Source organism: Pyxicephalus adspersus, chromosome 9 (assembly GCF_032062135.1).
Source record: "Pyxicephalus adspersus chromosome 9, UCB_Pads_2.0, whole genome shotgun sequence".
Classification (NCBI taxonomy): Eukaryota; Metazoa; Chordata; class Amphibia; order Anura; family Pyxicephalidae; genus Pyxicephalus; species Pyxicephalus adspersus.
The window spans coordinates 61,519,953-61,541,849 of NC_092866.1; the positions used below are offsets into that span (position 1 = coordinate 61,519,953).

Consider the following 21,897-nt stretch of genomic DNA (forward strand, 5'->3'; position numbering starts at 1 on the left):
TCTCTCTCCTCACTCCCCTCCTCTTGTGTTTCTCTATCTCTCTTCTCCACTAGTCTCTTTTTCTCTCCTCTCTTTCTCTCACGCCATCTCTCTCCTTGTCCCTCTTTCCTCCCCCTCTCTCCATCTTTCCTTTCTTCTCCTCTCCTTTCTCTCCCTCGCTTTTTTTTCTTCTCCTTCTCCTCTCTCTATCCCCCTCTCATTCTGTCTTTCTCCTTATCTCCTATTCTCGCTCAATCTCTCTTCTTCTCTCCCTCCATCTTTATTTCCTCTCTCCTCTCTTTCCCTGCCTCTTTTTCCCACTTTTAACCTCTCTTCTCACTCTCCTCTCCTCTTCTTATATTTTGCTATCTCTCTTCTCCTCTCTCCCTCAGCTTCCCCATCTCTCTATCTCTATTTTCTTTCTCCCTCTCTCTCTCTCCTCTCTTTAATAACTCGCCATGTCTCTTCTCTCTTCTCACTCCCCTCTTCTTGTGTTTCTCCATCTCTCTTCTCCACTTCTCTCTCTTTCTCCCACGCCATCTCTCTTCTTGTCTCTCTTTCCTCTATCTCTCTCCATCTTTCTTTTCTTCTCCTCACCTTTCTCTCCCTCTATTTTCCTTCATCTCCTTTCTTTCTCTCTCTTTCTGTCCTTCTCTCCTATTCTTGCTAAATCTCTCCTTCTCTCTCTCTCCAATTTTCTTTTCCTCTCTCCTCGCCTTTCTTTCTCCTCTTCTCCCCTCTTTCAGCTTCTCTTCTTCTCTCCTCTCCTCTTCATATACTTCTCTCTCCTCTCTCCCCCATCTCTCTAGGTTTATTTTTCTCTCTTTCACATGTTAGAATGACATCCACACATTGCAATCAAGGTTCATAGTGCCAAACTCAAAGTCCACTTAGCTAAACAAGTTCCTGGGAAAGCATTCTTTTCAAGACAAAAGAGAGATTGTGACACTTTGTCATCATTTTTCTATACATGCTCAGTCTGTCATGTTCTTTACATTCCCTATACACAGATATGATGTCATGGCGGATGTTAGCAGATATTATCCTTTTACACATCTCTGTCATGTGGCGTGGTGACTCCTGGGTGTGGTTTTACTTTGATAAACTTTGCTAATGATGATAATTATTGTTGTTATGATTAATATTATTATTATGATTATTATTATTTTTTCTAATATTATTCTTTGTATCAATATTATTGTTTTCTGTTGCATTTCTTTTTTTTTTCATAGGCTAGGTTTTCTTAAAGTGGACCTGCCATCGTATATACTGTATGTTAAAGATAAACTTCCACCTATATTATTAATTTAAAACCTCAAGGCACTGACAGCAATTTGTAGAGGTGACACATATAAAAGATGAGGTATGTGCTGGCAGCCACGTACAAGCGGCATACTGCTGCCAAAAATCATTCCCTGTTTACATGCATGTCATCATGGAATGTTCTCAGTCCCTAACATACTGCTTGTGTGCAGCCAGCACGTGTGCGTCCCGGTGGCACGTACTGCGCCAGCATGGTGACACTGTAATCCAGCATTTCTCTTTTACATAGGGGGGACCCCTTAATATACCCTTCAGAGAACCCCTTCTATAATTACTATACCTACAGCTCACAATACATTAGTGTGGTGATCAGTGGGAAGAATTCCTCTTACATTGCTGACCCTTGGGAAGAATGTCAGCCATACAGATAGCCAAAAAGATCATTGGTGTCAATGGTAACTGAGAGTGACACATTGCTCATTGCTTAAGGAACCGCAACAACCTCTGGAGGAACCTACCGAATCGTGCATTGATGTAACATTTCCAGGTATGCATTACCTCTCACAGATTACTGTTTCCAATAATCTTGTGACTAGCTACAAAGTTACAATGTTGCAGTGTGATCACTAAGAGAAAGGAGACTGAGGAAATGCTTCCCTCTGCCTGCAGCACACTGATGACATCATCTCAGCCTAGGCAAAGTCACTGAATTGGAATCCAAGGGTGGCCCTCTAATGAAAACTAAAAAGCACACATTGTGGCATGTCAGGGAGAGTCGTGCGGACCTATAAAGTTTCTCACAGGTTCACTGTACTGGATTATGTGTCTTTCCCCTCTATATGAAAACCTCAGGTTCCTGCTTCACCTAGTTTGCCCTCAGTGCAATAAGATTATATTGCAGCTGTAACATTTATACTGAAGTTTCCATTCTTCATCTCTGCCGCTTGGCAAATTTACCTGATTTCTGCTACTTCCCTGCTCCAAAGCTGAATTACCCAGCCAGCAATTAAACCTGCCCCCCAGCCTCCCTTCCATTAAATCTGCCCTCTAGCCTTCCTTCCATTAAACCTGTCCTCCAGTCTTCCCTGTATTAAATCTGCCCTCCAGCCTCTCTTCCATTAAATCTGCCCTCTGGGCTCCCTTCCATTAAATCTGTCCTCCATCCTCCCCTGTATTAAATCTGCCCTCCAGCCTCCCTTCTAATAAATCTGCCCTCTAGCCTCCCTTCCATTAAACCTGTCCTCCAGTCTTCCCTGTATTAAATCTGCCCTCCAGCCTCTCTCCATTAAATCTGCCCTCTAGCCTCCCTTCCATTAAATCTGTCCTCCATCCTCCCCTGTATTAAATCTGCCCTCCAGCCTCCCTTCTAATAAATCTGCCCTCCAGCCTATCCTGTATAAATATCTGCCCTCCAGCCTCCCCTGTATAAAAATCTGCCCTCCAGCCTCCCTACTAGTAAACCTGTCCTCCAGTCTCCCCTGTATTAAATCTGCCCCCCAGCCTTCCTTCCATTAAATCTCCCCTCCAGCCTCCCCTGTATTCAATCTGCCCTCCAGCCTCCCTTACATCAAACTTGCCCTCCAGCCTCCCTTCGATTAAATCTGCCCTCTAGCCTCCCTTCTATTAAACCTGTCCTCCAGTCTCCCCTGTATTAAATCTGCGCTCTAGCCTCCCTTCCAATAAATTTGCCCTCCAGCCTCCCTTCCAAAACCTGTCCTCCAGCCTGCCCTTCCAGCCTCAGTTGCTAACTGATTTCACTGCACACTGTGAGCTTCTCACAACGTGCATTAGCAGTAAGATAGAGCCCGCCCCATTTCCTGGCTGGAGGACATCCAGGATCATCCTGCCCCTCCCACCACAACCTGCCCTTCTTTGACCCAGCCTCTTTCATTCATTGGATTTCAGTTCTTTTCATTATAGAGGCTCAGCATTGCATGTGTGAATTACCTGGGATGATCTGCATACAGCCTGCCTAGGAATGACCACGCCCCCAGACATTCACCTGCCTATTAAAATATTATTACATTTGCATAACTCCTCCCAACTGCCAGCCCACTGATTGCATCAGGGCACATGCTCAGCCCCGCCCACTAGCCATGATCTGCCTGCATCACATTCAGAAACACAGAGACCCAATGATCAAAAAATTTAGGCAAATTTGAGCAAATTTAAACTTTACAGAGCATAAATCTCCACAGTAGGGACACCGACAAATCCTGGCTGGGGGGGGGGCTTTACATTAAAAAAGAGTTAATGAATCATTTGAGATCCGCAGCTTCATTTACCTACAATACAAGCTTTATAAATCCACTGCAGCAAAATTCAGCAGGCTTTGCACGGTGCAGGGTCTTCTCACCTCTTTCTGTATGTCTGTCTTATATGAGACATTTGGGTTGGTGCTGGGTTAAGGAAAAGCTCCACTGGAATAACACGGCATCTTGTCTTCCCAAAGTTGCCACCTGGAATCTATTAAATATGAATGTGAACAAACTCATCTTGTTGCAATTCGTCATCTCCGTCCTTACCTAAAGTCTATTGCTATATATGGGATGCCCATATATGGGGGGGGGGGGGCACCATATATGGGCATCACCAGTGCAGGTAATTCTTCCTGCTGAACTTTGCTGATAAAGACTGGAAAGCAAATTACTTTCTGCAGTCTCTAATGATGTCATATATCCACAATGCTCACAGAAGTCAAAGGCTATGTCACCTCTTCCTGAACTTTAAGTGAAATTTGTAGTCATGGCAAAAAAAATACCACTTTAATATTAGTACATGATGCTTCATTTGGTGATGCCATTGGGTGCCCTACGTGAAGTGATTAACATGAAGTGTGTGAATAGCTGCTTGAGGATTAGCATTTCTGTCCATCCAGTCCTGATATATGCACGGCCTGTCTGGCATGAGGAATCTAAATTATGTAATAATACTTACAGGTCCTCTCCCCACCGCTAACAGGGCAGTGAAAGGAGAAGCAGATGAGCACATCTCTCTATCCCTCTGTTCTCTCCACCTATCAGCAAGTTCCTTCCTAGCACAGCTTATCCATTTAGTTCCTTGTGCTGCTTCTCGCTCCTCCAGTCTTAGCTCTACTGTATATATTTTGTATATTGGGACTTGTGGCTGCACTTGGTTACCGCCCATATCAGGGCTGCAGATCTCCTCCTTCTTCTCCAAGGAGAGGGAGGGGTTCTGCAGTCCAAAGAGATATCCAAGAACAATGTAACTGATAGAAGTACAGCACAGCCAATGGTTTCTGGCAGGATCAATAGATATATTTTACACAGACATAAATTTTTTCAGTGATATATTAAACATAACAACATGGCAGAGACGCCATTAGATGCCAGCGAATGGAAAAGTCACCTGAAACATTATCGGCTCTTGCATAAGGGTGCAGGTGTTTGGTGAATAGTGCAGAAAATGTGACCACACAAGCCAAGCCGTCATTGTTCAGGGAAAGGCGGGTCAGGTGGCTTTGTCACACCTGCACGCAGGTAGCACAGGTTGTCTGTGCTGAACGTGACAGACGTGGATCTGGTCCCTTGCACGGCGTGCAATGATCAGAAATAGGTGTGCAGCCTTATATGGCCTGGACTCTGCGCTCTGTGCAAATGTCAGGCCTCTGCTGCGGATGACTAAGGAAAACTTGTGGCATTTCCTGTTTGTAGATGCAGATTAATTAGATGAGCAATGCAGCTGCTAATTGCAAGGCTTCATTTTACCAAATAAGGGGCAGATGGACCACAGGCAGCTCAGGATTCTGGAAGGGATGGGGGGGGGGGGTGACAAATACCTGAGGGATTCACACACCTGGATGACATTCACCTGAGCTGGCACCCAGTTCATCCTTTCCCACTGCACCCTTCTTACCCCCACAACCCCCCTTCCATGTCTTATCATTCCACAGACATGAGATAGGAATCAGAAGTCAGAAATTAGTTCTACAATGATTGCATGGTGCCCGATATACTATACAATCCATATGCTTGAAGGATTTATACTTCCAACAGCTAGAGGGGTATCTAGGGGCCAGAAACCCCTTGTACCCCCCAAGGGTATTCCTATCAGGGCTGCCATCAGGTGAGGGAGATTATTATTATTATTAACATTATTATTATTATTATTATAAACAGTATTTTTATAGCACCAACCTATTATGCAGCGCTGTACAATAAATAGCCATTTTAGTCAATTTGACACATTAGAATAAGGATCCTTATTTTCCAAAAAAGTTAATTATTTTTTACCAATATGAGCCCATTCACACCTTTCCTTTCCCCATTCACATGTGGTGATGAGCAAGCATAACTGCAACCTACGTTATTGCATGTTTAATGCATAGCAGTTCCATTTATTAATATTATTATTATTATAAATAAACAGGATTTATATAGCGCCAACAAATTACGCAGCGCTATACATTGAATAGGGGTAGAAAATAACAGACAGATACAGACAATGACACAGGAGGAGGAGAGGACCCTGCCGGGAAATGCACTTCTCAGCCAACAGGGGTCCCAAGTCAGTTCACCATATTGGCCCCAAGCCAGTTCTGCACAGGGGCCCACTGCTGGCAAAGTTCACCACTGGCCCTGAGTAACATAAGACTTCTTCTTCATTAAATCCTTCTCTTTGTGCTTAAGCTTTGTGAATAAAGCAGTCCTAGAAATATAAATTCTAAATGATTTATTTGAATTGTTAGCTGCAAAAATCTGAAAATTATATTTTTTATTCTGTGTTATTTTTTTTAAGTGGTCCTGTCATCTAAAAAACAACCCAGTTAAAAAGTTGCTGCAAAAGAATTACACTCACCTCCTAACCTGCCTGATTCTTCCCCCTCTCCGCAGCTTTTGGATATTGGATGTCTTTGCCCCCCACTGTGTGCAGAAGTTCCATTCCATAGTGCCTACATAGCTAAGGGTCATAAAGAGAACCTGTCACCCTACCATGACATGAGTCTGAACTAGAGCTCTCCAATCAGGAGGCAGTTTTACAGATTGCATGCTAGTCTGATTCAGCAGGGGTGGGTTTGACCTTTGCAGAGAGACCACTGCTTCCCTTACAAGGATTCTTCTTTGCAGCATGCTAACAGGGAACAGGTTTTTGTATTCTGTGTCTGTTTCTATTGTAAAAGACAATTTGTTCTGATGCACCTGAAAGGTATTTGTCTGATTCAAACTAAAAAATAATTTGGGTTTCATCATAACGCTTACATGAGACTGACTGGGTTTACATACTTTTACCTGTGGCTTGAGGGTAAATAGATGATGATCTCATTGTCTTGTGATCAGCAGGTGTGTGTTTAATGTTGCGTGAATATAAAATAAGATTCTATTATGGTGGTAGCTAACACAACAAGTAGACATTCCATAGGAATGCCGTCCTCAGAGTATACACCGGTCACACCCTCCCTATGCTGAGCTCACACCTGCTGCCTCATTCACCGCCTTATTCACCTTCAGAATTCTGCACCATCTTTCATCTCCTTTTTCAGCTTTGTCACAGACTTTCCCCAATTACTAATCCTCATTGATGTGTATCTAGGAAACCAACAAACTAAGTGCCCTGCATTGCTTATGAAAAAAGTAGCGTGCCCAAAGTTTTCCAAATCCAACATAGTTCAGGGATCATAAATTGAAGCCTTCAAGCTGGACAAGAACTAGAAGTCACAGCGAACCCAGCAAGGAAGAGGTTGGGGGTAACCTGGGCTTGTAGTTTTATGGTCTGTGGTGGTGGAGAGAGGTTGCAATATCTACAGAGGAATAAATGCAATGCAGACAATGGGACCGTGAAGAACTAATTACTGGGAAGGATAAGCAATGATAGTTACATAGTTAAATAGTTACATAGCAAATCAGGCTGAAAAAAGACATACGACCATCAAATTCAACCATTAGGGAAAAACATATACCAGATATAAAACCCTATGGACATAGTTAGTCCAGAGGAAGGCAAAAAAACCCCGCCAGGTACAAAATGATTGAGAGGAAATAAAGGGAGAAGAGAGGCAAGAAGAAAGTAAAATAAATAAAAGCAGAGCAAAGGACAAAAGAGGGGAGATAATATAATATAAATATATTAATATAAAGGGGAAAAAGAAAAAAGGGAGGTGAGAGGAAAAGAAAGTGAGCAGAATAGAAGACAAGAGAGCAGAGGACAGAGCAGCAGAGATGAGATTGCAGTAAAGAGCGTAGAATATGAAATTTTAGGAGAGGAGAAAGAGGAAAGAAAAGAAGAAGGAGGAAAGGGGAGAAAAGAGAGCAGGGAGGAAAGGGGATATAGAATAGAAGGAATGAAGGCAATGTCACCAAATTTTTTTCAGAGGAACTCAAAATCTCTCTTTCCTTTCTTTCTTTCTTTCTTTCTTTCTTTCTTTCTTTCTTTCTTTCTTTCTTTCTTTCTTTCTTTCTTTCTTTCTTTCTTTCTTTCTTTCCTTTCTTTCTTTCTCTTTCTTTCTTTCTTTTTCCTTCCTTCCTTCCTTCCTTCCTTTCTTTCCTTTTCCTCTAATCAATGGAAAGGGACATGGGACAGGAGAGAAAATGAGTTGGGGAAAAGAGAGCAGAGAAGAAAGAAGATATAGAATAGTAGGAATGAAGGCAAGGTCACCAAATGGTTTTCAGAGGGACTCAAAACCTTTCTTTACTTTTCTTTCTTTCTCTCTCTCTCTCCTTCTTTCTTTCTTTTTCCTCTAATCAACAGGAGGAGACATGGGACAGGAGAGAAAATGAGTTTGGGGAGCGAAAACTGCAGAAAGCAAAGAAGAGAAAAGGAGAGAGGAGGAAGATACACAGACAGGAAAGAAGAAGACATGAAAGAGAAGAGGGCAGGGGACAGAAAGTGACATTAGGAGATGAGAGAGAGTAAAAGAGTAAAGAGTGGAGAAGAAAGGAAATGAGAGGGTAGAGAAGACCTGACAGGAGACAGCAGAGGACAAGGTAGAGAAGAGAATTAGAGAGGACAGAAGAGCAGAAGGGAGACAGCAAGGAGAGGGAAAAAGTAAAGAAGAGAATGGGAAATAATAAAGGGAGAGAAGAGAGCAGAGAAGAAAGGGGATGAAAAAAAGAAGAGAATATAGCAGAAGGGAAAGGATAGGATGGAAAGAGAGGAGAAAGGGTAGAAGAGAGTAAAGCTGAGAGGGAAGGGGAAATGAAGAGATAGGAGAAAAGAGAACACATGATAGTGTAGAGGGGATAAGGGATGAAAAGATCAAATAGAAGGAATGAAGGAAATATAGCAGAAACATAGAAAACATAGGATGATTCAAAGATCTCCCACTAAGCATTGTTGTATCCATGCACAAGCATTCAATCATCCCTCTGCTGCTGAGGAAGGAGTAAAGCTGGCAGTGTTAGCTGGTTACAGTAAATCAGTCTTCCTGTGTAACAGAAGCAGCAGGACAGGGAGAGGTAAAACCAGCCACAGACAGGACAGTGCTGGCAGTATGATAAAGTTGAAACTAACTTGTATGAGAGTTAAAAGAAAAAAGTTGCAGATGACAGATCAAATGACAGATAAAAAATGGAATTTCCAAAATGTTGCAGAATCACATTTGGTAGGTTCTTATTTTTTGTACAGGGCTGCTGAATATGTTGGTGCTTTATAAATAAAAAAAAGTAATATCATTATTAGTATTATTACCAATGCTATCAGTATGAATGATCATTTAGAATGCTGAGCAGGGGTATCTGTGCAAAATTTGCTTTATTACCAACACATAGATCATTTACATTTTTGTGCATGATTAAATTAACCTATTTACTAAAATCATTTCAAGTGACACTAATTAGGTGATGTGGTCCATTAGCAGTTGATGTGGTCCAGTCTTTCCTAAAGAAGATGAGAATATTGCCCAGTTTTTGAAGGATGATGCAGAAGAAGAGATGCTGGAGGAATAGACAGACATGGGGAGAAAGAAGCACAGAGTTTTAACAATTGTCAGCAGCAGGAAAAGACACTTGCTATTAGTGGGGCAGAAAAAATAAAGGACAGGTATACATCATGGGGAGTATAATACAGAAAGGGAATAGAAGAGGACTACAGATTATTCATCCCTCTTTATCCTATGTTGTATGAATGCACAACTCTATAACACCCATTATCCATGTGCACCTAATATATGTACTGCAGTCTTTCTGTAACACAGTACTGGAGATGTCACTTCAAGGGTTAAGTCCTCTAAATGACTCCATTACACATGCATTTTAACCTCTCTGCCCCCTGCCCCACCTCTGCCTGGCAGTCAATGTGCCCAGGGCATCTGTGACTCAGCAAGATGGTATCTGCCATGACTGAGCCCATCTCAGGTTTATATCATGCAAAATGTGTAAGTTTCCCTAGTTATAACAAATGCAGAAAGGAGTTATTTCCAATATCTATCTATCTATCCCTCTATCTATCCCTCTATCTATCTATCTATCTATCTATCTATCTATCTATCTATCTATCTATCTATCCCTCTATCTATCCCTCTATCTATCTATCTATCTATCTATCTATCTATCTATCTATCTATCTATCTATCCATCTAAATTGCTAATCGGATTTTGCCAGTCAAATTGAGCATAAATGCCACAAATACAAATACCCTGGCTCCTTTCTTTTTTCTTTTATACCTTTTATCTATCTAGATAGTTATATATAATAGGTATTTATGTAGCTTCAACATATTCCATAGTGCTGTGCATAGTTCATAGCAATGTCACCAAATGTTTTTCAGAGGAACTCAAAATATTTTTTTCTTTCTTTCTTTCTTTCTTTTCTTTTCTTTCTTTCTCCTCTAATCAATCTATCTAATTTTTGTTGATATTGTCTTGCATTTAAGCCAACACATTACACATTGTTCTATCTCTATGCTATCTATTTCTTTCCTATCTATCTATCCATCTATCCCTCTATCTATCTATCTATCTATCTATCTATCTATCTATCTATCTATTTATCTATCTACCTATCTATCTACCTATTGAACCTTTACAACATTGATCTTGCTCCCCACAGTAATTCCCAAATCTTACCTCTCTCCACCTCCCATGCTTCTAGAACTTAGTAGAAAATAATTAGAGATTTCTCAATCCTGGTGCCAGTCACTCAGCACCTTCCAATGATCTTCCAAGATAGAGAAATACAATACTAAAGAACTAAAGAACTAATTCTGTCTATGTATACCTAAGTATATAAAAATAATATTAATAATATTATTATTAAAGCCCCCCCAACACACACAGACACCCACACATTTACCTAATGCCTATCTTATTTACTCACAATTCCACCAAACATCCCTTATTAGGAAACGTCCAGTGTGCAGCTGGGCAGGATTTGGATTTTTTCCTTTTTTTTATAATCTGCTTATTTTTCCAGCAATGGAACACAATAGGAGTTTATACCAGAATCCAGCATGCATTGTATTGCTCTGTATACAGTGGATGGGGCTGTCACTCACCCTCAGGCCACGCCCACCCCCCTGGTTTATAAGGCAGCTGAGTTGAGCTGAACAGTCAGACTGCAAGAGAACAGCTCACAGAGCAACTCATTCTGAAACTTTGGATTATATCCCTTCCTGCAAGAAAACTCTTTGGATTATCTCGCTCGCAACAGGTAGGCATTCTTTCCAAACTTAATATTTAATTACTACTTTGCGGCAAATAATACAGCAATTTCCTTTAAATCCTACTTTATTCAAACTTTTCTGCATAGACACAATATCACTTACAACAACTGCAGGAATTTTCCATGCACTTTTACTAATATTGCAAATTTTTCCATGGAAAAAAAAATAAAATAACTTAACCAACTTATTGGCACTGGGCAGATAATAAAGGAATTTATTGCTTAGCATTTTTTTGTGCGGTGCAGAGTCCTCTACAAGTGTCCCAGTTGGTGTTTTGGATGTATTTCTAGATTTGTGTGTTTGTTTAACTGATAAAAATGTAAAGCAAACACAGATTAGGAGGAGGACAGGGCTAAAAAACTTCTGCAAGCCACAGAGATGATTTCAGGCTGTGCTACAACTCTTGACAATCTCTCTAAAGAGCTCATTTTTGTATTTCTCCAGCAGGAATCGGTCCAGAATGGAATTGGCTTACACCATCGTGCTCCTCATAAGTTATTTGACCTTCCTTGGCTCCGTCATGGCAAGATTGGAAGTCAGTCTAGGAGACAAAAAAAAGTAAGTTTATGGAACTTTGAAAAAAAAAAGAAGTTTATAAGATCTGTTCTATGAAACTTTTGAATGTGAATGCTAAACTTGTTTTGTGCATTTTGCAGATGGAATTTAATAAGAGGGAATAGAATGAAGAGAGAGGTGATGACACTATTATCAAATGATGCAATGACTGAAGGTTCTTTTGTCAGACCAGAAGATACTAAAGATTCCATGATGCCTCAAAACAGGTAAATGTCTATAAAGATATTAATACATACTCATAATCTATTTGTTTGTTTAATATATTATCTGGAAGTGTGTGCTTTCTATTGGTGTCACCAAGAAGGTGACTTCAGATAGCAGAGAGCTTAACAAATGGACAATATATCCTACAAACCCTAAAATATTAGTCAGATTTTTATTGTATTTTAATGTTGAGCAATTCTATAGGGCATATGTTAATTAAAAGCAACATTTGATATTGTTGCAACTGAAGAACTACAAATACCTTAATACCTCCTTTGTGGTGCTTGTTGGTTCTTAGTATCTGGAGTATCAAAGTCTGGTCTTGCCTTGATTACTATCAAAAAAGATAAAGTGTCCCACCACTAGCCTAATATATCTAATGATTTCTTTTTTCTTTTTTTCCAGCAATGGCGCCCATATCCGTGTAAAAAGATACCGTCACAGCTTCAGCAACTACCCCCAGGTTTCCTACGGGGGCTGCAAATTTGGTACTTGCATCGTCCACAACTTGGCCAACAAGATCTACCAGTACACTGACAAAGACAAGGACACCACAGCACCGATTAAAAAAATACAGGGATACGGTCGCAGGAGAAGGTCTGTCCCCGAGAGAAGGCTTCTTCTCCCCGTGGTCGATGGTAAAATCCAACCATGGTGGGTCAGCACCAGAAGCGGTAAAAGTAAAGCCCAACAGCTCTTGGATGTTAATGTTGCTTCAAAGACCAAAGGCAAACTGTTCCAGACCTTGCTAAGGACTTAAACCAAGAACTGAACTGTTGGAGGTTGTTTTTGGAAAAAATAAAGGTGGAAGCTAAGGATCTCCTTTCTGTGGTCCGTGGAAATCCTCGTCATTAGCTCAGTGAACCTGTATCAAGGACTGAGGAGAGGACAGAAGGAGCCGGCCGATGAAGTGTTGTAGTAAGCCTGGAGGTAAAAGCATGGGCTTCGAGTTTTGGTGATGCAAAGTTGAGAAGATTGTAAAGCTTTCTGGTCCATTGTAGGATGTACAATTTTGCACTTGTGAGCACTGATAGACCATACCAAAAAAAACCTTTAATGGGGTTTATTGTGAGTTTGGAGACTTTTTGGTTGACCAGTTTTTTATATGGAGGTGTCAAAGCAATGGCAAGTCACTCGTTTGACCTTACTCCTGGGTCTGGAGCTGGAAATGGTGCTGCAAAGATTTTCTTGGATGTGTGAAAAGAAAGAACTGACCTCAGCTAGGGACAAGCGAGTCCCAAACGTCAATGACTTCTGATTGTTGGAGAAGCAAGCAACTGTTTTACCGGCAAAAAAGTTTTATCTGCCTGAGAAAACTTTCCCATTTACTGCCCTGTCACTGCCAACAGACTTGTTACAGAGACTCTAAAATCCCAATATAAAGACAATCTAGAAACTTTTATTTCCTAGTTCCTTGTGAACTAAACCTAATACTTGAACCTGAAGTGCAATCTATGTTATTTTTTATATTTGTCCACGTTTAAGTCGACAATCTTTATTTAATTCATGTTTGTATTGTTCAAAGTCAAAGTTATTTTTTTACCTGAATATTATATATATATAAAGTATAAATAAGGGCATTGCATCTATTTTATGAAGATATTGTTCAATGTGATCTGTATTTTTCATTCCTGTTTCTATGAAGAGTTATTCTATGTTACATTTTAATACACCTGTCCGGGTTACATTGAACTATAATAAAATAAAACATTCACCTGAATCTTTCTGCATTCCGTTGTTTTTTGCTGTTTCATGCTGTTTGTTCCATGGGGAAGTTCTTTTTAAGGTGATACAAACTAGACAGCCACCTGTTCCTTGGAAAAAATAGGTCAAACGTTAAAATAATAAATCCCCGTATTGGGGACATGATGTGTGGAATGTCTACTGGCTCTTTCACCGTTCTGGCAGAGTTCCTAGACTATAAAACAACATTAGTCTGAGGACAGGGGTAAGAATATTAAATCTATAAGTGATCTCATTTTTATTCTGCAACAATGCTGCAAATTCGCTTATACACATAAGTATGCAATATATTGATCATTTTACAAAACAAAACTATTCATAAACATTTTGGATAGGTTTTTGTAGAATCTGTACAATTCTGTCTTCAGAACTCTGACTTCTAGTCCAATCCAATCCAATATTTCTACTGTAAGCATAAGTAATGCGTTTGGAATAGGACCATATACTTGACCAATATGTTTTACCACCATCAGGAATACCTGCCCCAACAATAAACATATCCAAACCCCATTAAGGCATCTAGTATGTTTTTACCACCATCAGGAATACCTGACCCAACAATAAACATATCCAAACCCCATTTTGGCATCTTCGGTGGGAATCGGAGCAAGAGAATCGCACAAAGCAATCAAATGTTTAAAAACCTACATGGGTGGAAGTAAAAAGCATTACACAAATGAGTATTATGTCTCCTATATCTACACACCATGCTGCCCCGGACAGCTACTGCTGATTCATTTCTAGCTGCAGGAATGGTACAAGCTATTTATTGCTGCAGAGCGCTCTCTACTGCCATGGATTTATTCCTTCCTATACAAACCAAATATGCAATGTAATACATTCTGCTGGCTGAACAGTTTACAAGATTCCTGGAGAACAGACTGAAGGGCTCTTAGAGGTCTCTCCTTTAAATCTACTAACTTGGAAGAAATAGAATTTAACCCTACACTGTCCTGCAATGACTTAACACAAGGCCAGTACAGGCCCATGCTTATGGGCATAGAAGCAGGGTGGAGGCTTTACCCCATGTTCTCAAAGTATGAAACCAGTTTTGGAAAAATCACATCAAATGGGATAATATCCTGAGATTGTTTGAAAATGTTTGATAACTATTTGAGGATGTTTGATAACTTTTAACCAGTTGAGGTGCCTGTAAATTGCCCCTGTATATTTATAAGTAGCCATTGGCTGTGTGAAGCTTGCAGTTGTAGGAGATCTTGGCAGTAACAGCATTTCTTTTTGCAAGCTGACAAAACTAAATGAATGCGCATGTTCAATAAGCAGCAATGTTGTCAACTTGGGAATTTGTTGTTTGGCATTGGGTTATTATGAATATTATTTTTATTAAACAGGATTTATATGGCGCCAACATATTATGCAGTACTGTACATTAAATAGGGGTTGCCTATTAAGTCTATGAGATGGGCCAAATGAATCAGCCCATGTGGACTAACAGCGCTTGGCAGAGCATTGCTTTTGCTAGGAAGTTTCCCATGTCTTTGCAATATATGTAAAATGGTAATTTGTTGTCTCCATCAAAAGCCAAGCTGGGTGATCCAGCAAACCTGAAATGGATCTGGTCCAGGATTGAAAACATTTGCTAACAAATAGCAAATGATTTTTAGGAAACCTATTCCAGGTATTCAGAATCACCCAGCTTCACTGATGAAAGTGTATCCTCCCCAGCCTTAGAGAGCTTTATTAAATCAGGGCCAATATGTCAGCAAGACAACACAAAAGTACAACTGGTAGTCAGAAACAGAACGTTGTCACCCTTCAGAAGAATATACCTTGACAAAGACCTTCATGGCACAATCAGCAGGTATTATTGTAAGGAAAGCTGCTAATATAGAGATAATGAAAATACATTTTAATTAAATATTAGCAAAATAATTTTAGTAATTTGAAATGTTCCAACAATGTGCCAGGAATGAACATGGCGGGGTTGTACTCTGTGGTTTTGGACTTAGCAGATAAAAAAGTACTTATAAACAGCGACGTACTCGTCTCTTCCAGAATTTTCCGTTCAAGTTATCCCAGATGCTTTTTTTTCCAGAAGATTGCGCAATCAGCAAACAGAAACAATGTAACTAAATTCTGTATTTTTCTATTTCTCATGGCTCATTATTGCAATGTTATCCAACCTGGAACACTGGGACCTGCTTGGAGACACGTCCATCCTAAAGCGGTGCTCTGGCGCCACCCGTAGGGGAATCAGCGAGGCGAGTGCGCAAGATGGAAATACGTTTTGTTAACTTTTCCTCCACTTACTAGCTGTTGAACTTCAGTTCTCAAGGGCCATAGATAGGCCAGAATTTTTTTATATAAATAGTCATCTGCCCATGCTTTGTAAACCACACCTTACTAAATTTATTGCTGTCTGCTAGAGAAATTCTAAAAATGTGTGCGGGTGTCCTGGCCCTCGAGCACTGGAATTGGACAGCCCAGTCATGGTGGAGACTCCACATTTCCGGGATTCAGATACAGAATATTTAGTGATGTTTAAACTGAATTACTTGGTTTTGTGGAGCAACTAAAACAATTCGAAGCCCCCAACTAATCCAAGACACATAACTTAAAAGTGAATTGAGAAAGAAGAGGCTTATGTTTCAAGTTATATAATATATTCAAAAGGCAGTGTTCATAATATAGTGTCATACATCAATGCATATGTATATTACATTGTAAGACCATCCCCCATTAAAAAGTCATGGGGTGGAAAATCACTGAGCTAAAGGGATATATTCTAGTTTCGATAATATTATTATTTAATATTATTATTATTATTATTACACAGTACTTATATTATTATTATTATAATAATTAAACAGGATTTATATAGTGCCAACATATTACGCAGCGCTGTACATTAAATAGGGATTGCAAATGACAGACTAATACAGACAGTGATACAGGAGGCGAGGACCCTGCCCCGAAGAGCTTACAATCTAGTAGGTCATAAGATTACGCAGTGCTGTACAAAGTCGATAGTCATGTCACGAACTGTACCTCAAAGGAGCTCACAATCTAATGTCCCTACCATAGTCACATGTCATTATTATATGTTGCTTGTTACATATGGTGGATAAAGGTAAAGAAACGTTTTGTTACCCAACGCGTTTCGCCAAAAAGGCTTTCTCAGGGGTATGCAACCAACGAATCAACTGTGACTGTATCTACTATATATGAAACAGAGTATAGAATTGAAATAATTATACACTATCCATAGTGTTTTATAAATAGTGACATAGTATACAAAATATACAAGTATAAATAACAAATTTGAAGATGCCATCATATTGGGACAATCTCATGAAAAATCTTTTGAAGTATATCATACAGTATATCATAATTTTGAATAGTACTATAGGGGATTTTTGTAAGACATAGCATAAAATGATTGTGTGTTTTGTAACAAAGCATAGAGTGACATGACATATCATAGTGTTGAGTAAGTCTAAGTGCAGAGTGGTACTATGGGATATTTTTAAAAAGTATATACCGTATTTTTTGCCGTATAAGACGCACTTTTTCTTCCCCAAAACTGGGGGGGAAAAGTTAGTGCGTCCTATACGACAAATGTGTTATAAAATAATTAAAATAATATACTCACCCGATACCCGATCCTGCGTGTGTCTCTTCTCCTCGCTGGCTGCATGCAGCGTGTGTCTCTTCTCTCCTCTGCCAGCATCGTGTCTTCTCCTGTCTGTAAAGCAGAGCGAAAGAAGCCGGCACAGCGCCACCTGCTGTTCCCTGTCCTAACTGCCGTACAGTGGAAAAAAAGCACAGAGTGATCAGAAGGGGAATTTGAATGACACAGAGTGATCAGAAAGGGAATTTTAAAGGCACAGAGTGATCAGAAAGGGAATTTGAATGGCACATGAGTGATCAGAAGGGGAATCCCGGTATGAATGGCACATGAGTGATCAGAAGAGGAATAATCTTTCAGAATCTTTTTTTTTAGATTTTCCTCCTTTAAAATTGGGTGCGTCTTATATTCCGGAGCGTCTTATACGGCGAAATATACGGTAGTACATAGGTATAGTCGTGGTGTTCTGAGTGTATTGGTATGACTGGATATATATGTAAAGAAGTTTATGTATATGTAATGGATACATAATTGTTATCATCTTCCAAAATATATAAATTAAGTTGACGTACCTATTTTAGTGAAGTAGGTTGGATGCCATAGGTGAGTATGACATAGATGACGAGGGTGAAGATATTACTGATGTAAAGCTTATTGTCTGGGGTATATATAAATGTCTTAATATAAATATAATCCAAGACACCCCCAAACAGATGTGGCAATTATTTATTTGCTAAGTGTAATACCCCTTTCTGGTACATAGAAGAACTGTGCATGTCCACCATCCTTTTTCTATAGATGTGCTGGGCCTCACCCTATATAGGGTATAACAATATATATAATCTAAGTATAACCTACCCACTACTGCCAAGCAAAGAGGAGTCACTGCTGACCATAGGGATACCTTTTAGATTGTAAGCTCTTCTGGACAGGGTCGTCTCCTCCACCTGGTCACTGTCTGTATCATTTGTCTGTCTTTTGCAACTCCTATTTAATGTGCAGCGCTGTGTAATATGTTGGTGCTATATAAATACAGTTTATTAATATTAATAATAGGGGAACAGGATAAGCCAAAGCTGCGGTAGCTTTGTCAAGGGTGATGAAATTTGGGTGGCTGGAGGATTTCAGAAGGAAGGCGGAAGCTCAGAGGTGCCCCAGTTGACCACTTTTATCACTTATGCCCATGAACAGGCATTTGAGGTTCTGACCCATTTCCCCCAGAAGTAAAGTGATGTGGTATCCAAAATTGTACAGTTTTAAATACAGGCAAACTTTCCATTGTTGTTGTCCAATTTTGCAACACCCGGCGCTGTCAGTGTCATGTGAGTGCTGCAAAATATGATTCAATATTTTGTTTTTATGCCTTATCAGCATTTTATTAATCTTTTCCCGGCATCTTACATCATTCAGCAAGGATGAAATGTAGAACGTGTTTGTTCAACATAGAACAAATCATTGTCACACAGTCCTGGCACATAGAGCTGACAATCTAATCTTCCTTTAAGGAATGTGCAGTGATAAGGTGACTCCTTCAAGGTCAATGCCAGGCTTGACTTTTACTCTAGATTTTTACTCCGCCAGCCGTTATGGGCACTGCAACAGACCGTGGGCAGAGAGGTTATCTGGTGTATACATAAACAGCTGGTGGAGGTCTGATAAGATTTTCCACTACTAACATCCTGGGAATGTGGGCAGAAAGTTTACATTAAAAAGAAGGTAAGGTTGGGTGGACAAACAGATCTGTGCTGCTTCGAAATTGGGGCTACAGGTGGGCCACCAGGGCTAACCTAGGGGGCAACCAATAGAAAAACCGGCAAGAATAGGTAGATAGATACAGTAGATACGTTTTCTGTCTTTGGATTTCTCCTTGAATGACTATTTTAACAAAACAAGACAACGGCTGATAAGGACAACCTCGGTGCTGGAGAAGCCCTGTGCCAAATACATTGTTGTTATAGCAATTTGTGGGAATAATGATTGTTTAAAGAAAGTTACATCATGACACATCCATTCCATCGAGATACTCAAATCCAGATTAGAGACGCCAAGGAAAAGAGACTCATATGCCGTCATCCTTCGGAATGGTGGAACCGCGCTGTTCCAACCAATTATGTTACTAAGACTAAATTTCTCTGGTGATTGCAGTTTTCAGGGTAACATAGGTTGTAGTACAAAAGTCTCATAAAATAGTTTACAAGAAAGCAGAGAAAAATCATGGAAGAATGGGGTTGGGGTGCAGGGGTCATTTCAATTCCCCCACCATGCAGGTCAATAATAATAGTATCCATATTATCATCACCATTCAAGCAGTCGGTGACACATGCTGGCCATTATATGATTATCTGTTCCCTGTTTGGACCTGTGACATCATAGAGCAAAGTCTTTTAACACTAACGTTCTCTCTGTATCAAGTTATCAAATGAACAAATGCCCAGAGCTGCAATGTAGGCTGATACATGAAGATATTAAAAGCTGTGTCACAATAAACTATGTCCTTTAGAAACATCCAAATTTCACCAAGCTGACCAGTCAGTGGAGCACCATTAGCTCAGAGAAATTTGTCTATAAAATGGAAGTTTGTTCGCCAGGTTGGGCCAAGGGACAGCTAGGTGAACAATACAGTAAGAGGAGGGATGCAACAAAGGCAGAACCTTTAACATATGTTGCTAAAGTAGTACATAGTTCATGGAAGTGAGAAAACTGTGCCCATTGGGTCTTGAATGTCTCAAAAATGGTTGAATGCCCATGGTCCAAGTCCAAATGTTCCCAGTCCTCCCTTTCTTCTGAGGACCACTTCCAGAGTCCAACAGCCAGCCTTAAGTGGTAAAAGCCAGTTTGACATTGGGTGGTCTTGGCTCCAAGTCCAAATGTTCCCAGTCCTTTGCCTTCTTCTGAGGGCATCTATCACTAAATGCTCCTAGGATGTGTAGATTCTGGTTCATCTAGGGGTTTCCAGTCCAACATTTCAAGACAGAGACTCTCTCAGGCAGTAATAGGAAGTTAGGAAGTCTAATGGTTGGGTGTGCGTTGGCCAGGTAGTTAATTGATCATAGGAGTTGGCAAATTGTGCCTTGGATGCTCAAGGACCTTGTCCCAACAATGGTTGGGTGTGCATGGTCCAAATCTAACTGTTCCTAGTCCTCTTTTCCTTCCTAGGGTCTCTATTTCTAATTGCTCCTTAAAGGAGTAGATTTCCATTTGCAGGGTCGAGGCAAGGGATAGGCAAAGAAATGGTTGCCTTGAGTGCTTCTCCAGAAGGGGAAAGGGGCGCAACCTGCAACCTATGCTGCAGACGTATTTCACAGGTTTTAGGAGGCAGCACACTTTGGCTTTTGTGCCTTGGATTCTCATAGATCACCTTATCTAAACACTGGTTGGATGTGCTTGGCCATGTCTAAATCTTCCCAGTCCTCCCCTTCTTCTGAGGACCTCTATGTATAATTGCTCCTAGGAGAGGTGAATGCCTTGTTGCAAGGCCATGCCAAGAGGTAGGCAGCGAGTTTGTCATCTTGAATTCTTAATGGATGGGGGGTAAGAAAAAGAAAATTTGCTGCAGAAGTATTTAATGAAAGGAGACCCACTTTGGTCTTTGTGTTTTGGATGCTCAATGACCTTGTCCTAACTCTGTGCTTGGCCCCAAGTCCAAATGTTCCCAACCCACCCTTCCTTTGAGGGCCTCTATCTCTAAATGCTCCTAGGAGGGGTAGATTCTGGGTAATCTAGGGGTTTATAGTCCAACATTTCTAGACAGAGACCCCTCTGGGCAGTCATAGGAAGTTAAGAAGTCTTCCTAACTAATGAACCTCCCATTGGGCTTCTTGAGGTGCCTGGTTGAAGGCCAGAATGCTGACTAAACACCCTCTTCCTGGGATTAGGACAGCAGGAGTGTCTCGTGAGTTATTTTTAATTTCTGAAGACATCCATTTCTCCTTGTGTATTTCAGTCACTTGCTTAAAATATCTGCAAAACATCATGACCTCATTTTTCAAGATCTTGCCAAAACCCAAAGATGAGCCTTGACAAAAAAAAAACAACAAAAAACAAGAGTTTGTGTCTCCACCTTTCTGGTGCCCCGAGGGACAGAATCCACAAGTAGGACCGTTGCTGAAAGTAACTTTGCAAATATTTTGCTGGTTCAGCTGATCTGTGAATTTATCACACTCGAGATGGGGAGTTTCAGCATTTGGCTGTTATGTTGTTGTGGAAGGATAGAACTTTGCTCAGAAAATAAACATCACGTGGCAGAGATCTGAATGGACCCACCTGCAACTTTATTGTGTCCAGCTCGCTGTTCCAGTCTTTTATTCAGCTTCAACCCAGTGTAAACAGGGAATGTTCTATATATTTACCACCATAAGCAGAGCCATAATGGAAATCCATACAATGTTGGGGATTTGTATTTAATTCAAAAACATTTATCTGCCCTGCTTATGTGTTCAAATGTAAGTGGAGTCGGAATCTTTTTTTGGTGTAAATGGGAACAGGTAAAATCCATGTCAGGTTTTGCTGCCTGCTGGTGACATTCGCCTTCTTTTCTGGTGATCATTATATGACGGTATATCCAACATTTTACAGATGTCACCAGAATTTAGGGGATTCTACAACAAGGACACTTTTTGTTTGAAGTGAAGGAATATCTCTTCAATTTATATATCCAGTGTTCCAAAAAAAGAAGATATACTTTGCAGTTAACCAGTCAGCATAGCAAAGACAAGCCCCCTATGTTGTCCAAAGATGCCCCCTTTATACCTATTGTGACGGGATCAAATATAGGATGCCAAATGTACCAAGTATTTGGCATCATCTATTACAATTTCATCTGGGAAAGAGATTAAAGGGCCTGAATAAGTTTCTTTTTAAATGTTGGTGCTGCATAATTGGAGTTTTTTTATTTAGTTTTTTTAGGATCCAGGCCCGGAGGACTGGT

The 21,897-nt window shown here is 40.3% G+C and overlaps 1 protein-coding gene and 1 long non-coding RNA gene across 3 annotated transcripts in view; one reads left to right on the forward strand and one right to left on the reverse strand.

The window, feature by feature from the left end:
* Positions 1–10,617, reverse strand: part of LOC140338172 (uncharacterized) — a 14,223-nt gene extending 3,606 nt beyond the window's left edge. Inside the window, exon 1 of the long non-coding RNA XR_011922201.1 lies at positions 10,513–10,617. This is a non-coding gene — a long non-coding RNA (uncharacterized lncRNA). The remainder of the gene's footprint in view (positions 1–10,512) is intronic.
* Positions 10,618–10,743: 126 nt separating this feature from the next.
* Positions 10,744–13,358, forward strand: ADM (adrenomedullin). 2 transcript variants are annotated; one of them, XM_072422255.1, is made up of 4 exons: positions 10,744–10,845; positions 11,303–11,416; positions 11,515–11,640; positions 12,044–13,358. In XM_072422255.1, the coding sequence occupies exons 2-4, from the start codon at positions 11,319–11,321 to the stop codon at positions 12,396–12,398; spliced, it is 579 nt and encodes a 192-aa protein (XP_072278356.1). In that variant the 5' UTR covers positions 10,744–10,845; positions 11,303–11,318; the 3' UTR covers positions 12,399–13,358. The 2 variants fall into 2 exon arrangements, with proteins under 2 accessions (XP_072278356.1, XP_072278355.1); XM_072422254.1 differs by having other exon boundaries at positions 11,306–11,416.
* The last annotated feature ends 8,539 nt before the right edge of the window (positions 13,359–21,897 follow it).